Source organism: Bombus terrestris, chromosome 12 (assembly GCF_910591885.1).
Source record: "Bombus terrestris chromosome 12, iyBomTerr1.2, whole genome shotgun sequence".
Taxonomy (NCBI): domain Eukaryota; kingdom Metazoa; phylum Arthropoda; class Insecta; order Hymenoptera; family Apidae; genus Bombus; species Bombus terrestris.
Window position 1 is genome coordinate 11,012,902 of NC_063280.1, and position 13,681 is coordinate 11,026,582.

The 13,681-nt window shown below is 38.4% G+C and overlaps 1 protein-coding gene and 1 long non-coding RNA gene across 2 annotated transcripts in view; both read right to left on the minus strand.

Moving 5' to 3' along the window:
* LOC100649307 (collagen alpha-1(IV) chain) overlaps window positions 1-13,681 on the minus strand; it is a 55,373-nt gene that overhangs the window by 10,265 nt on the left and 31,427 nt on the right. The window contains exons 3-10 of the mRNA XM_003399618.4: window positions 5,496-5,540; window positions 4,040-4,261; window positions 3,526-3,588; window positions 1,880-2,122; window positions 1,256-1,417; window positions 793-919; window positions 564-713; window positions 306-482 (exon numbers count right to left, since the gene is read on the minus strand). Coding sequence (XP_003399666.2) covers window positions 306-482; window positions 564-713; window positions 793-919; window positions 1,256-1,417; window positions 1,880-2,122; window positions 3,526-3,588; window positions 4,040-4,261; window positions 5,496-5,540 — 1,189 coding nt within the window. The remainder of the gene's footprint in view (window positions 1-305; window positions 483-563; window positions 714-792; window positions 920-1,255; window positions 1,418-1,879; window positions 2,123-3,525; window positions 3,589-4,039; window positions 4,262-5,495; window positions 5,541-13,681) is intronic.
* On the minus strand, window positions 5,547-7,811 carry LOC110119751. The gene is made up of 3 exons (XR_002308249.2): window positions 7,646-7,811; window positions 5,946-6,111; window positions 5,547-5,874 (listed from the first exon to the last, which is right to left on the minus strand). It is a non-coding gene; the product is annotated as an uncharacterized LOC110119751 (long non-coding RNA).

Genomic DNA, 13,681 nt, shown 5'->3' on the forward strand with positions numbered 1-13,681 from the left:
ACGATTTCTTCGTTGCTCACGAAATATCTGTGTTTTTAAACCAGAAGCATTAGAAAATTTTTGTCTAGTTGTTTATTTTTATTAATTTTTGTTACAAGACACCGTTTCCTCATTTTTTCATTTAATCAGCAATTTTTTATTAATATTCCGACAATTAATCAATCGCTTTGTTAATCGGTGTTCTGACAATCAACGTCCTAAAATAATATAGACGTATATACAATTATGAAACTACGAATGTAGATGTATAAATATAAATTATAAAATAGACGTATATGCAATTTATCAAACGAAAGAAAAGGTACCTTGGGGGCCATGGTCACCACGATCTCCCGGTAATCCAGGAATACCGGGGTATCCAGGTTTTCCATCTAAGCCTGGTGGGCCGTGTATCGATATTCCAGGAAAACCTTTTGGACCGTCGAGGCCGGGTATACCTGGTGCACCTGGTGGACCTTGTAATCCCATTTCTCCGGTAAGACCTTGAAAGGAGAAATGTAACGAAGTATGTTTCAGTCGGTTCAACACGTTCTTCGATGGACATTGAATCGTTAGATACAAACCATCTTGCCCTGGCTCTCCTTTGATGGAAGATCCTTTCAGTCCTGCCGATCCAGGAGGACCGAGCGGTCCAGGAGGACCAGGTGGCCCGATATAACCTACTTTACCAGGTAAACCTGGTATTCCTGGTTCTCCTGGATTGCCAGGCGGACCTACATAGAAAGAAGCAGTTGTTACATCAAGATCTTTTTTCGTTTTATTTTTAGAAATAGGTACTGGATAAAAACAAACCTAGATCTCCTTGAATTCCAATATTTCCTTGAATTATTTCGTCCAGTTCCGGTATGTATTGTCCAGGTTCTCCCGCAGCTCCTTGTTTACCAGGTGGTCCTTGGTTTCCGGGCTCTCCCAACTCTCCCTGAATTCAAAATACAGAGCTACATCTTTCCAAGTCAATTATCAAAAAGTCATCTAGTTTGCTATCGTTATCCTATTGAAAGATAATTCTTATTCAAATCGATTATCAAATTAGATATTTTCGTATCAATTGCAGTAAAATGCTAAAACATAATCATAAATTTGGTTCAATAAATAAGTCTGCAAAATTAATAAAATCTCAAGGTGTATATGTACGTAAAAGGTGATCAATTCATTTTAAACCAAGCACGAACAGCGTACAATTTGAATAAAATACGCGATGGAATTATTTTATTAAGTTTCTTTGACCAAAAATGAAACAGTAGAGTGGTCTTACGTCTAATCCATCGGGTCCCGGTTGTCCTGCATAGCCTGGAGCCCCTTTCTCTCCCTTTTCTCCCGAAGGTCCTGGCGGACCTATTGCACCCTGTTTGCCTCTAGGTCCATCGTTACCTTGCTCTCCCTTCATACCTTTAGTACCAGCAAATCCTGGGCGACCCTGCGTGGAAATGTCACGTATATACAACACGAATACGACGATCCACGGAGACTACCTCTTAATTTCGCAGTTTTTCGGATTTACGTGGCCGTGTTCGCTTCACCGAGAGAGACTTTCTCTCGCCGCTCATGCTTTAAATCGAATCAACACTAACGTGACGAAATCCTTTTGAAATATCAGGAGATTCGTTCTATCGACGATTATTAATTTTAGAAGATTACAAATAGAGAAGGATACGGAGTGCTGCTACATCGAACTGTTCTAAAGCGTATTCGCTTCTGAGCGTATTCGACGTTTTAAATGTTAAATTCATCGTTTTGAAATAATTTCATACGATGCAATTTTTCTTCGTTTCTGGAAGAAACTACTTAAAGACTACTTAAACCTTGCTATTTCCTTTTCCATTTGCAACGTACAATTTTATGGAATTTGTAACAACTTAAAGTACATAATGTTACTCACGTGAGGACCTTTGATGCCAGGTTCTCCCTTTCTTCCATAACCACCTTTATCTCCTCGCATCCCCTTCTCGCCCCTACTGCCTTTCACCGGATAGTACATGGTGTCTGTTTTCTTGTATTCATCTTTACTCGGGGGGCCAGGCTCTCCTCTGTCTCCTTGTTCACCTACCGTACCTTTCGCGCCATATACAGTTTCACCCACTTCACCTTGCATGCCTGGTAACCCCATGGGTCCGCGGTAACCCTAAAGGATGATTCAATCGTTCGTTATATATCTGTCATAAATAAGTAATCTGATACGATATCACTTCGTTTCGTTCTTCGTATTATCGTATAGAATATACGAAAATTACATTAACACCGTATGATTTTATACGCTCCATACTGTATTGCGTGTGTTATTAAAAAGTTTAGTTTTAGAAGGGTTAAATCTACGAGTATGATCTAGGTGGAAAGTATTACGGACTCAAACAGTTCTGAAAAGTCTCGTAAAACGAAATTGCATTACAAGCTAGATCACGTTAGATCATGGTTGGATCTAACCGCGTTACCGGAACGAAATTATATCCAATTTCTCATCTTTTACACGACAGAGTAAGAAGGCAACATGCACGCGTGCACGGTGGCCAGTTTACAGAAGGGCGAATGCAGCTAACAGAGGTTTCGAGTTTCTCGGAAGTTGCCGATCGGCCGCAGTGGAATCTTCTTCCGAGGGTAGACGGCTCGTATTATCAGTGGCTGTCGTGTCAGCAGATAACAGGCTCTTGAAACGCGAAGTTTCAGATTTCAGCGGATTCTGCCCTGTTTAGAGATTAACATGTAGCTCCGTTGCTTCAGCGACTGATCGTCGCCTCTTATCCAGCTAGTTTCATCCGCGTATTTCTATATTTGCTTACCATATTTTCTCGTTATTTTATCAACGACGAAATATCATTTGAACGTCACAGAATAACGACATATAGTAAATCGCAGAAGTATTTGAACAATTATTATAAAAACTTTGACTCGTATATCTTACGTTGTATGAAACAGCGAGCAATTTTATTCGCACGACGAGATACCATCGTCGCGATTATCAAATTCGAAATCGATCTGTGTTCACCGCTTCGTCTTATCGTTAATTCCATTTTACACAGCGTTCGCCGGTCGAAACTGATTTTTATCGTAGCACGCGAGTTCGAGGGGGCAAGGACAAAAGGTAGTTACACGATCGTACAGCGGTGATTTTTACGATGCTGCATGTAAGAGGATTCCATCGCGAGCACGTTATCAAGACGCGATATCGCGCGGCCCATGAATTCCTTTAAATTCCAAGTCGCATCTCGTTCGCCTCCGCATTTCTTATTTCCGGCGTGTCCGTTAAATATTACCGGCCAACACTTAGTCAGCCAGACGATATTTCATGCGAGCAGGTGGCGTTTCGCAAAAAGGAACGAAACACGTCCAAAGACTGGACCGCCTCTCCCTTTCCTCGTCTTTTTCATTTTCTTCGTCGCTTCTCTCTTTCTCTGGTAGCTTCGTGGCTTGGCGAACGAATGGCACGACCTAAACGTTCGTAAGAGGTTCACGAACCCTCCGGTTCGCCCGATCGGTCGTTACGGTACCCGAAGCGCGATACCAACGGATAAGTCGCGATCTTGTACTCACCATGTCTCCCCTCTCTCCTGGGTAGCCCATTTCGCCAGGGATTCCATACGATCCTTGAAAACCCTGGGCAGAAAATTGTTAATTTACCAATTATCACGGTGTATGGTTTCTGTGATCAATCGACGATTTTCTAGTCGACGAGGATGTAAATTACGCACAGAATACTACGAAGTAGCGTGTAAGTCGTGAAACGACTTTACTTTAGCTTTTAGGGCTACTGCGATGACTGTAATCACGAGTGCCAATTATAATATGGATAATAGTTAATTTAACGCGTCTTTTGCTATTCTTTTTCACTCTAAATAGAGGACAGTGGTAATAAATTTTGAAAGTCTATAGCCATCGTTTGAAGGATAAACGACGTAGGTGTCAAACTCGATAAAAATGTTTCTTTTTATTTCTATTCAAGATCATCGACTCTGGTACTTAAGTCGTTTACCATTTCAATTCTTCGATTATACTTTCTTAGTTTTTTTAGTTTTCAACGGGTCGTGGAACCTGTAAAGTTCGTTACCTCGAATCCGTCGATGCCTGGATTTCCTCGAACACCTTTCACGCCCACGGAATTGATACCTCCGTCACCAGGCTCGCCAACGATCCCTGGATCTCCTTCTGGCCCTGGTTGACCACGTTCACCATGCATACCAGGCAATCCTGGTGCACCGGCACGTCCATCGGTCCCGTTGCATCCATCCAGACCGTCTGGTCCCATTACACCTTCTGGACCGGGATTACCCTACGGCCAAGCATTTAATTATTCCAGATTTCTCTGATTCGTTCCGTTTTATTTTTACTCGGGTAAATCTCGACTAGGAGAAACACGAAAGGTCGCTTTGCTCCGCGAAGCTTCCTGGGAATTTTTCTTGGATAAAGTTTTAGGAACGCGTCAAGAAAATATTTTTCTAACACGGTTAAAGATCTGAAGAATTCCTTTGATAAATACGTAGACATAATAAATTTCGTACGTATTTTCATTAAAAATATACATACGGTTGTCGGAAAAGTTTCTTTCGTTTTATAAGGAAATAATGGATGCACGACATTTTCTGTTTTATGTTATTTTGTCGAATTACGTATGATCCATTTTGTTCATGTTTGTATAAAGATGCGTCTGTATAAAGGTGCGGAAAATACGAATATTTGGATCATTCAACGAAAGTAAAAATTCATTCTATATCTTTGAGAAATTATCCGTATTTCAGAATAGTGTACCTAACGTTACGTGTTGTTTGAGCAAAAAAAAAAAAAAAAATATTTCCGTAGTATTTATAAAATTTAGGTTCAACAGCGAAAAGATGTAGGAAGAATTCAAGTATTAAAAAGCCACGAACCGAATGTTCGTCGATGAGAATTCTTGTATATTTGATTTAACGAGCACGATCTTATAGCCATCGCTACTCGTTGCACAAGTTTCGGTCTATTTTTGTTTCTTCCCGTAAATAATATTTTTTTCCTGATAAAAGACAATTTTTTATCTTTCCCGTAAAATGGGACGAAAATAACAACTCTACGAAAGTTCACGCAGATACGTAGCAGTGAAGCTTCATCGATTTATTTACAGCTAAAGCGATCGGATCATAAAGTTGGCTTCTGGAAGAAAATTTCGAAACGTAATTATCACTGACAATGAGAGTTTCAGATTTTGTACGTGTGCGATAGCTTAAAAAGGCCAATATTATCTTCTCGCGCGATTGAATTAGTACGTGTTAATGAAATCTAATAATAAAGAGACAAATTCATTGTCAAGAACTGGTAAGAGGCAAAGAATTAATGGGAAATTTTGCGGGAAAATGCAGCTTGTTGAGCATGATTAAAAAAAGATGTCTACAAATTGGTTGGGATATTTAAATTCATAGCTTGTGCAACGTAGATAACATCTGGCGAGCAAATTTGGAAATTCAGGCGAGCCTTGAATGTAAAAATTGAAACTCGACAAACAAACTTTTAATGGAATGGAGATTTTTACGAACCGGTACTCCTGGAGCTCCGGGGAATCCTCGTATACCTTCGTCACCCTGAAAAGAAAATAGAGATCAGATTCGTTGAACGAGTATCTCGTTGCAATTGTAACTTCTGCCACGATCTTTTGCGACGAATATTTCATATTTTTATTTTCAGCGAAAAGATCGTGCAAGAAGTTTATAAGTTCATGGAAAGATAAAATACGGTTTTTCATTGGTTTTATAGTTGGGAAATTTCAACAGGCTTACAGATTATAAATTACAAATCGCAATTATCAAACGCATATATCCTTTCTTCAACGACCGCAACAATAATCAGCATATTCGAGGAGACATCGGATGTAGTATTACCAGACCCATCAAGGATATCACACCCACTCCTCCTTTCCTATAAAAATAAATTTCACAATTATGCGTACACCGCCTACTACATATTTCTTTAAATACGTTACATCGTACATGATTCGTCGCAATTGCGAAAGTACGATTATTGCATCGCACAATTGATTCGCTGGAAGGCCATCTAATCAGTGGTGCAACTGCGACCATTTCAAATGTGTACTTCCTGATCCGGAGGTGCTTGTAAAAGTGCACGATCGTTCGTGGCTGATAACGCAATTCCGTTCTGTGTGAAATAAAATGCGTCGTTAACAATTGCTAATGTACTTTCGCGAGCCATTGTCTGTTACCCTGTTTGTAATTCTTCATTATATTTATTTAAGTATTAATAGAAAAAAGTATGGTATTTGTTGTTGAATAGCATTGATAAGCTCGTCATGGTATCAGAGCGTTTAATCGTAGTACGAACGAAATCATACTAGAACATTTTTAAAGTAAACGTAAAACTGCGATTGTTTTAGTAAAATTAATCCGATTGTCGTGTTTTACGTTTTGTAAAAGTCGTAAAAATTGATAGCGGTGTACTATCCTATTTTGCTTTTTCTAACAATAGGAAATTTCGTTTCCATTGCAAACGACAATAGCGAAATAGATAAACTTTTTACAAACTGCGGTACGGATGTGTTGTACGTCGAACAGGTATCAGAAAAAATAGAAATATCCTTTTGCATCGTAATATCGTGTGCCGCTTTGATCGTAATACTAATTGAATTTTTGTTTTGTAAATGTTGTTCATAATACGAGATAGTAGATGGCGAAGGAAAATAAATAAACTGTTTTTTATACAAATTAGCAACGAACCTAGCAACTAGTAATTTCTATGCGGATGTTTACGCAGTTTCATATTTTTCCGAATGTAATGTAATAAATAAGATAGAGATTCGTTTTATCCACTAGATATCATCACGAAGCTCTAGCTCTGCTAATTTCGTTTACCATAAAGTGTACGTTGAACGCTGATGAATTATAAAACATAATAAATCATAGTCGGCTACTTAACATCATCATTATGACGTGTTTCCACATAAACATTTTTCACACCCTCCTAAGAACCACTTTACACACCACCGTCATGCTATACCATAATAATCCGTCGTGCCTGAAGCGTAACAACGAGGAGGAAGGAAAGGAACAGAGTCCACCGCAACGAAGACAATTACTCCATATAAACCACCGTACGGGACAAACAATGTGCATGCATACAGCATTTCACGTCGAAAAAGGAGTATCCCGCGGAAAGTAGTCCCCCGGGCAAGCAACACGCGGTAATTTGCACACTCGCAATTCCGCCACCGTTTCTCTACCTACGAAACTCGAATTACTCGCATAATTAGGATGTACGGCTCGTGGTTGTGGTTAATTAACCGACGAACGTTAAATCGAGAATAAAAATAGTAAAGAGAAAGAAATTGAGAGATAAGTTTTTCAGTAGCAAGATAAAACGACAGAAACGTAGATCGAAGGTACGAGCAACGAAGATAGATCTCAGTTTGGAAACAAATTTTACGAAATTTAGTTTATGTTACTCGAAAATATACGAGAAAATATACGAGAGGCGTTAGAATCGAATTACTTTTGGTGGAGAAGAAAATAGCAAAAATGTAGATGGAAGTGGAAAGAGGTTTTGGAAGGAAGAAGAAGCGAACGAAGAGATAAAACCGAAAACTGCTTTCTTACGGGTAAAGCTTTTTTGTGTTAATTCTCGTGACAAGGGGTGGAACGAGGGCAAAAGGAATTTACGAGACGCGTCGCAAGCTTACCCGTGGCTTTTCACGCAACATTTACGCTCGCTCGTCTCTGGTGAATGCGTGGCAATCACGGAACGAGTGGTTATTTGTACCCTCCTCTACTTTGCTACTACCCCCGGCGGATCTGCTTTGATCCTAACGCGTGTCTGATGAGTGCTCGACCGACTACAGATTATTTGTGTGCTTATCTTTGACATACAACGATGTGGTTATTACATCTACGCAGCTTCACATCTTTATCAATGTAACTAAAGAAACAGAATCTGAATAGACATTTGTTCCTTCTATTAAATGTCGTAACCAGCCTCTTAATTTGGATATTTTATATTACTACGTGGATTCTTTGTAAATTTTTACATTTACAAATACATAAACATTTCCAATTTAACGATTACAAAAAATCGTTAAGTTTCAATCTTATTTATTGATTTATTAATCTAGATTATAATATACGAGAAAATAAAGAAGAGAGAACGAATAAAGAGAAAAGATAGATAAAGGAAAGATAATCTTAGTTAAATCGTACGCATGTATAACAGCATATAGAAGTTAGAAAATCGATGGCAATAATATTATTCTCGCCTTTATCTTTGTCTATGCAGCATTAAAATATAAACTATTTTGCTTGTTTTTCAAGTATTCCTGGAAACTGTAATTACATTGGGAAATTTCATTATGCATTAAAAATGCGTATGTTGCGTTAAGTACGAATTGCGTCTTGACGCAATCCTCGAATTAGCTTGAATTTTTATTTGTAGTGGAAAATTCTTAGCTTCGTCAGATCTTCCGTCGACCATTAACGCACTTATCTTGCGTGATTACGGTTTTAAGAAACGGTAAAAAAAAAAGAAAGAAGAAACAGCTTTATCAGTTAACCTGTTGCACAACTGTCAAGAAGCATGCCTGATTGAGAATGCTGTAACACAAGACTGTAAACTAATTATATATTACTTCACTCCCTGCTGAAATTTTTCATGAAACGCGATTTTACAACGATATTTCGATGACTATTTTTGTAAATTCCTCGTAAACTATTATGCATTCCATCTGAATTACTTTAGCATTGTTTCATGAAAAGCAATTGGAATTTTAATATCTGCACGATCAATCGTACGATATACAAAGACTTGATAAAGTTTCGTGCTACTGCTCGATACGAATCGGTCGCTGTCGTGGACCAGAATGGTCCTCCTGACCAAGACAAGCGTCCCGTTGCTACGCCAATCGGACCAACTTCCTTTGTCCATTGTTTTATTCGTGGTATCCACGTGCATGTTTCCACGTGGCGTACCACCATATCTCGCATTTAGAAATCTTTGGTGAACTCGTAAACTTATTAGCCGATACGGACAGCAGAGTGGCTCGTGGACTCTCGGAATTGCTTTACCCTGACTCATTTGCAATGTTATACATTTTATATTGGTAAAGTATGATTAATAAGAAATTCGTATTGAAAATAATAATTTGAATACTGTACACGTTTTTCATTTATCAGACCGAATACATTTATGAATCATCGATGTGTGATATATATGGAACGGTTATTTAAAATTTCCAACAAAGGGATGCGCGGTGAATAGAAGATTCACTGCCATTCGCCTGGAACGTAGAGAGCCGGGACTGAATCGTTTCGTGAAACAGGCGTAAAACGGATATATATCATTCGTGTTAACGATCCTGTATTTCACACTTTAATTATACGTATCGGACATCCGAAATTGATGAACTATGCCCGATGTAGCGTCGACCTATTGCGGGACTCGCTTGTTCAGCGGAACGTTAATCACACCTCTTATTTACAATCGTTAAAGTGAAAAGTTATAAAGCGGCCCACCGATTCGCGGAATTATTTATGCGTTCGCGGCGATTTATCTTAATTATTTATCTTAATTGAGCGCGTCCGAGGAGGCCCTCGCGCTGTTACATTTCGAAGTTGTCGCAAGGAAAGCGAAACGCGAATGTGTGCGCGCCGGCCGACTAAATTAATATGGAAACGCGGCTGATTCGTATTCGGGTCAGATAACAGCGGATTCGACAGCTACCCATGAAATACTCATGGGAATCGGCCCGCGTGCGTCGCGTCTCCTCGCATGAAAGTCCGCTCTTATCATCGCGGCTCCGCGTTTCGAAACTTTTAACGACTCGATAACCGAGGCTCGTAATTTTTGCCCGTGCGCGAAACGTTCGTCGTGTATGGCAAAGTATAATACGTATAAAACCACGTATAAAATAGACAAAGTATTTGTTATAATATTTAGTGAGCGAAGCATATGTTTGTTTTATGTTCTCTTCATTTCATAAAAATACGAATATTTGATATGAATAATGAAAATTGTATAAAAAGTCACGGTTTATTGATTAAATGGTGATTTTAGAGAAATAAAAATATATTGTTCAATTATTTCTATAGATACGCGCGTATTTAGACAGCTAGATGTGCAAGCGAACAAATAAATAGTAGAACAGATGCATAGTGGAATTAATAGCCAGACAACTAGCTACGTAGAGACAAGGATAGAAGGATATGTATGGAATAGAGAAGAAAGGGAGGCTGAAAGTAGGCCGGGTATAAACCGGACAATAATTGTTCTTGATAAATTCATATGACCACAAATCGTTTGTAATTGCTCAATATTTCAACGGCCTCCATGGAAGCTGCGTGTGCTTTACTAATTATGATTGGGAAAACGCATGCCGCTGAAATATCACCGAGCAGGTACCGAGTCGAATATTTCTATATTTCGCTGGTGAATCGATTTTTCCACGCTACCTATCGCCATGCGTTTTGCCGGGCAGTTAAATCGAGAGACCAGCAAAGACTGCTCAGTGCGTGAGAAACAAATTTTATCGTCTTCTTTCGTCTTAAAGTAATCTTTAAGGTACCTAGAAGTAATTAGGAAGGAATCTTTAAAAGCTATGTTTCGTGAACATAAGTAGAGGAACAGGGCATTGGGTAAATATCGTTTTATTTGGAATATTTTATTAAAAAAAGATCTTCGATTAAAATTACAATAATGGCAATGAACAGGCGACGCGATTTATTTAAATTGACGGATCAGTAGATATATATCGATCGATATGTTATACGACGATAGTATAATATTTATCGAAATTCGGTGACGTTTGGAATAAATTGAAAATAAGGGGCAGGAAGGTTGTTCACCTTTGGAAAACATGAATTTACGGTGCAAGTACCAGAGAGTATAGTTGGTAGAGGGTACCGGCGTCTACCAAATATGGTCAGACTCGATACAAATTGACACACTTCCTTTTAAGGGCTTGCACTGATTGGTCTGGTGTGAACTCAGGGAAAGGGTTAAATCTAGGATGACGAGTCATAAATCCTCTCCTTAAACGGAAACCGGCGAATCCAAGATGAAAGTGTGCACGATTGAAATGTAATTTCGATGTAGAAAATGATAAATTTTCTAAAGGAATTTTCATAAAAGAAATCGATCGGTTCAAAAATATTTTAAAAAACATATACATGATATTAAGAAGAAATCTTTGTTCTATAACAGAATCTGTTTATTCTTACATTATTCTATATTTCTATATTAATATTTGATTCGTATATCTATATTAATACCCTACCATATAATGAAACTCGTCATTGTTAAAACACGTATTGACGTATATACAGACGTATTTCAACGTTGTAACATTTTGTTCAATTTCGTTCGTAATTGGCCTCTCCTTTAAATTTCATGCTACGCGTGACCATCATTGACCATCAATTTTATAATTCACGTTTCACAGAATGTCGAAATATCAACATCAAGCTGATCAAAGTTGCGTATGTAGAAGCGAGCCTTCACAGACCGAATAACGAACGAACAAACAATTTTGTCAATATCGCGGTACTTAGGTTCGTATTTTTCAATCTCGTTCGAACGATGGCCCACGTTTGTCGAAATATCGTACAATTTGACAGATAAAACACGTTTACGGTTCTCAATTAGCAGAGTTGGCTAGCCGATGACAGGACCAACCGAGAGACGATTAACTTCATCGTTTTGCGCGAATAAAAAAGTTCTGATCGATTAATCGTCTCGTTGACAATGTACGTGGATTAATTGTCGTGTTTGATACGAGATCAAAAGAACTTCTAATAAGCTGACCACGGAACAACTAATGTTAAAAGCCAGAATAAAGGCTCTATTCAATGTATCATTTTGTGTCGTGGATTCTTTTTTCTAGAAAACTCCTCAATTCCTTTTTTTTTTTTATCTTCTTTTGTTCACAGATAAACTATTCGCTGAAATTCTGTGAAACGTTAAGGAAGGAAGGGTAGGCAGAGCGTATCTGGTTATGAGATCATTCGACATCCGGTTTCACACTGCTGGAAGCATAGAATGATCTGTCAATGGGAAGTGCGTTATCGCAATACGCGTGGTATGTCATCCTCCCTTTTTCGTTCTTTTCTCTCTCTCTCTCTCTCTTCTTCTGTCTTTCGGTCGGTTCGCGCTTTTAATGGGACGACCTAATTTCGTGAAAATCTTACGCGAAGAAAGACGATTCAAATCGCCCGCTAGATTAGAGCAATCAGCGAGAACGCGAACATTGCGAAATTGCATGGTATAAGTGTGGGACAAATATCAGTGGATAAAGAATGTAGGAACAGATTTCCGAGAATAGAGTCTAGTTTTGGTAACTTCAGATGACGTTGGTGTTAAAAGTAATATTATACTGGGTGATGATATTCCATTATGTGGTTGTGGCTGTGTATTTCAGGCGGAGTAACACATTCGTTGTATCGATACGTGGAAAAAGTTTTATTTTATTATATACTTTATCATCTCCAATTTTCGTTTTCGAGTATTAAACTTTGCTGGTCGGTAATCGAATTCAACTGAACAACGGTCAATCTTCAATTTTCGCAAACACGTTTTCTACGAATTAATTAATTTTATTAATTTACACTGAATGATGAATCGACGATAAGAAGGTCGGTTTTTCCATAAGCGAAATCTCGTAGATTTTATCGAATTCGATATTCGTCGGATTTTTCGCGGTAAAAGCGTTGCCAGTAACTGCGAGGTGTTAGATTCACGCGATATGTAGATGATTGCGGAACGGAAATGCTTCTCACCCCCACATTTTGCGATATGAGAAGACGAGCGAACGCGTAGGACTTCGCTGCGTGTATCCGTTCTATGGCTGTTATCACCTTTCGGTATCCGTTATCGCTGCATGAAATGTACCGGCAAATCAACAATGGGTCGAATGTGAATTGAAAGAGATTACTCCGATTTTCAATAAATCTTCCTATCAGACCGGTGCGCCCATGCTTTATGGCGTGTTTTTTGACAAACGAATTTTACGTGCAACAGGTAGTTATAAAATATCTCTCGCTATATCGATAATTTAATTTCTAAATCGATAATTTTAAGCCTCGGACAATAACAATACACAGCCAATATAGCTCACAGAATTCCTCGTAAATGGAAAAGTAGGAAAATTAGAATATATGAAAGATGAAATTGATCAGTTTGGTTAACATATCTTTTGCAACAGGTTGAGGCTGATATCGAATTCAGCGAAATTGATGCGATGATTTCCAACCTAACTATTACGTCGGCAAATACGTGTATCCTTGCAAGTTTAAAGTGTGTATCAGCAAATCACGCACTATCGTAGAGTTCAAATGAAACATAAATGACGAAACTCGAGCAATCGATGCCCCATGATTGCTACGAGTAATCGAGTATTTTTCGACCCAATTGCAAGAATATAGCCGTTATCGAGGAGGATTGAACGATTAATAAATTTCATAATACATGCTGCTTTTTTAATAAGCCTGTTCTATCTCGATCTAATTTGAGCACATGTTTTTATCGTATAATATACTTTCAAACATAAATACGACAATATTATTTCCCACAGAAACGAAGCGATGCATTAGAAGATAGAAGATCCGTAAATAAGGCAACTTCGTATTTAAAAGATCGACTTAATTCCAGCGACTTATTTGCTTCGGTTAACAGGTTAAACGATCACCGAGAATTCACACGTATAAAAACGAATGTCACGTAAATTTGTCCGGCT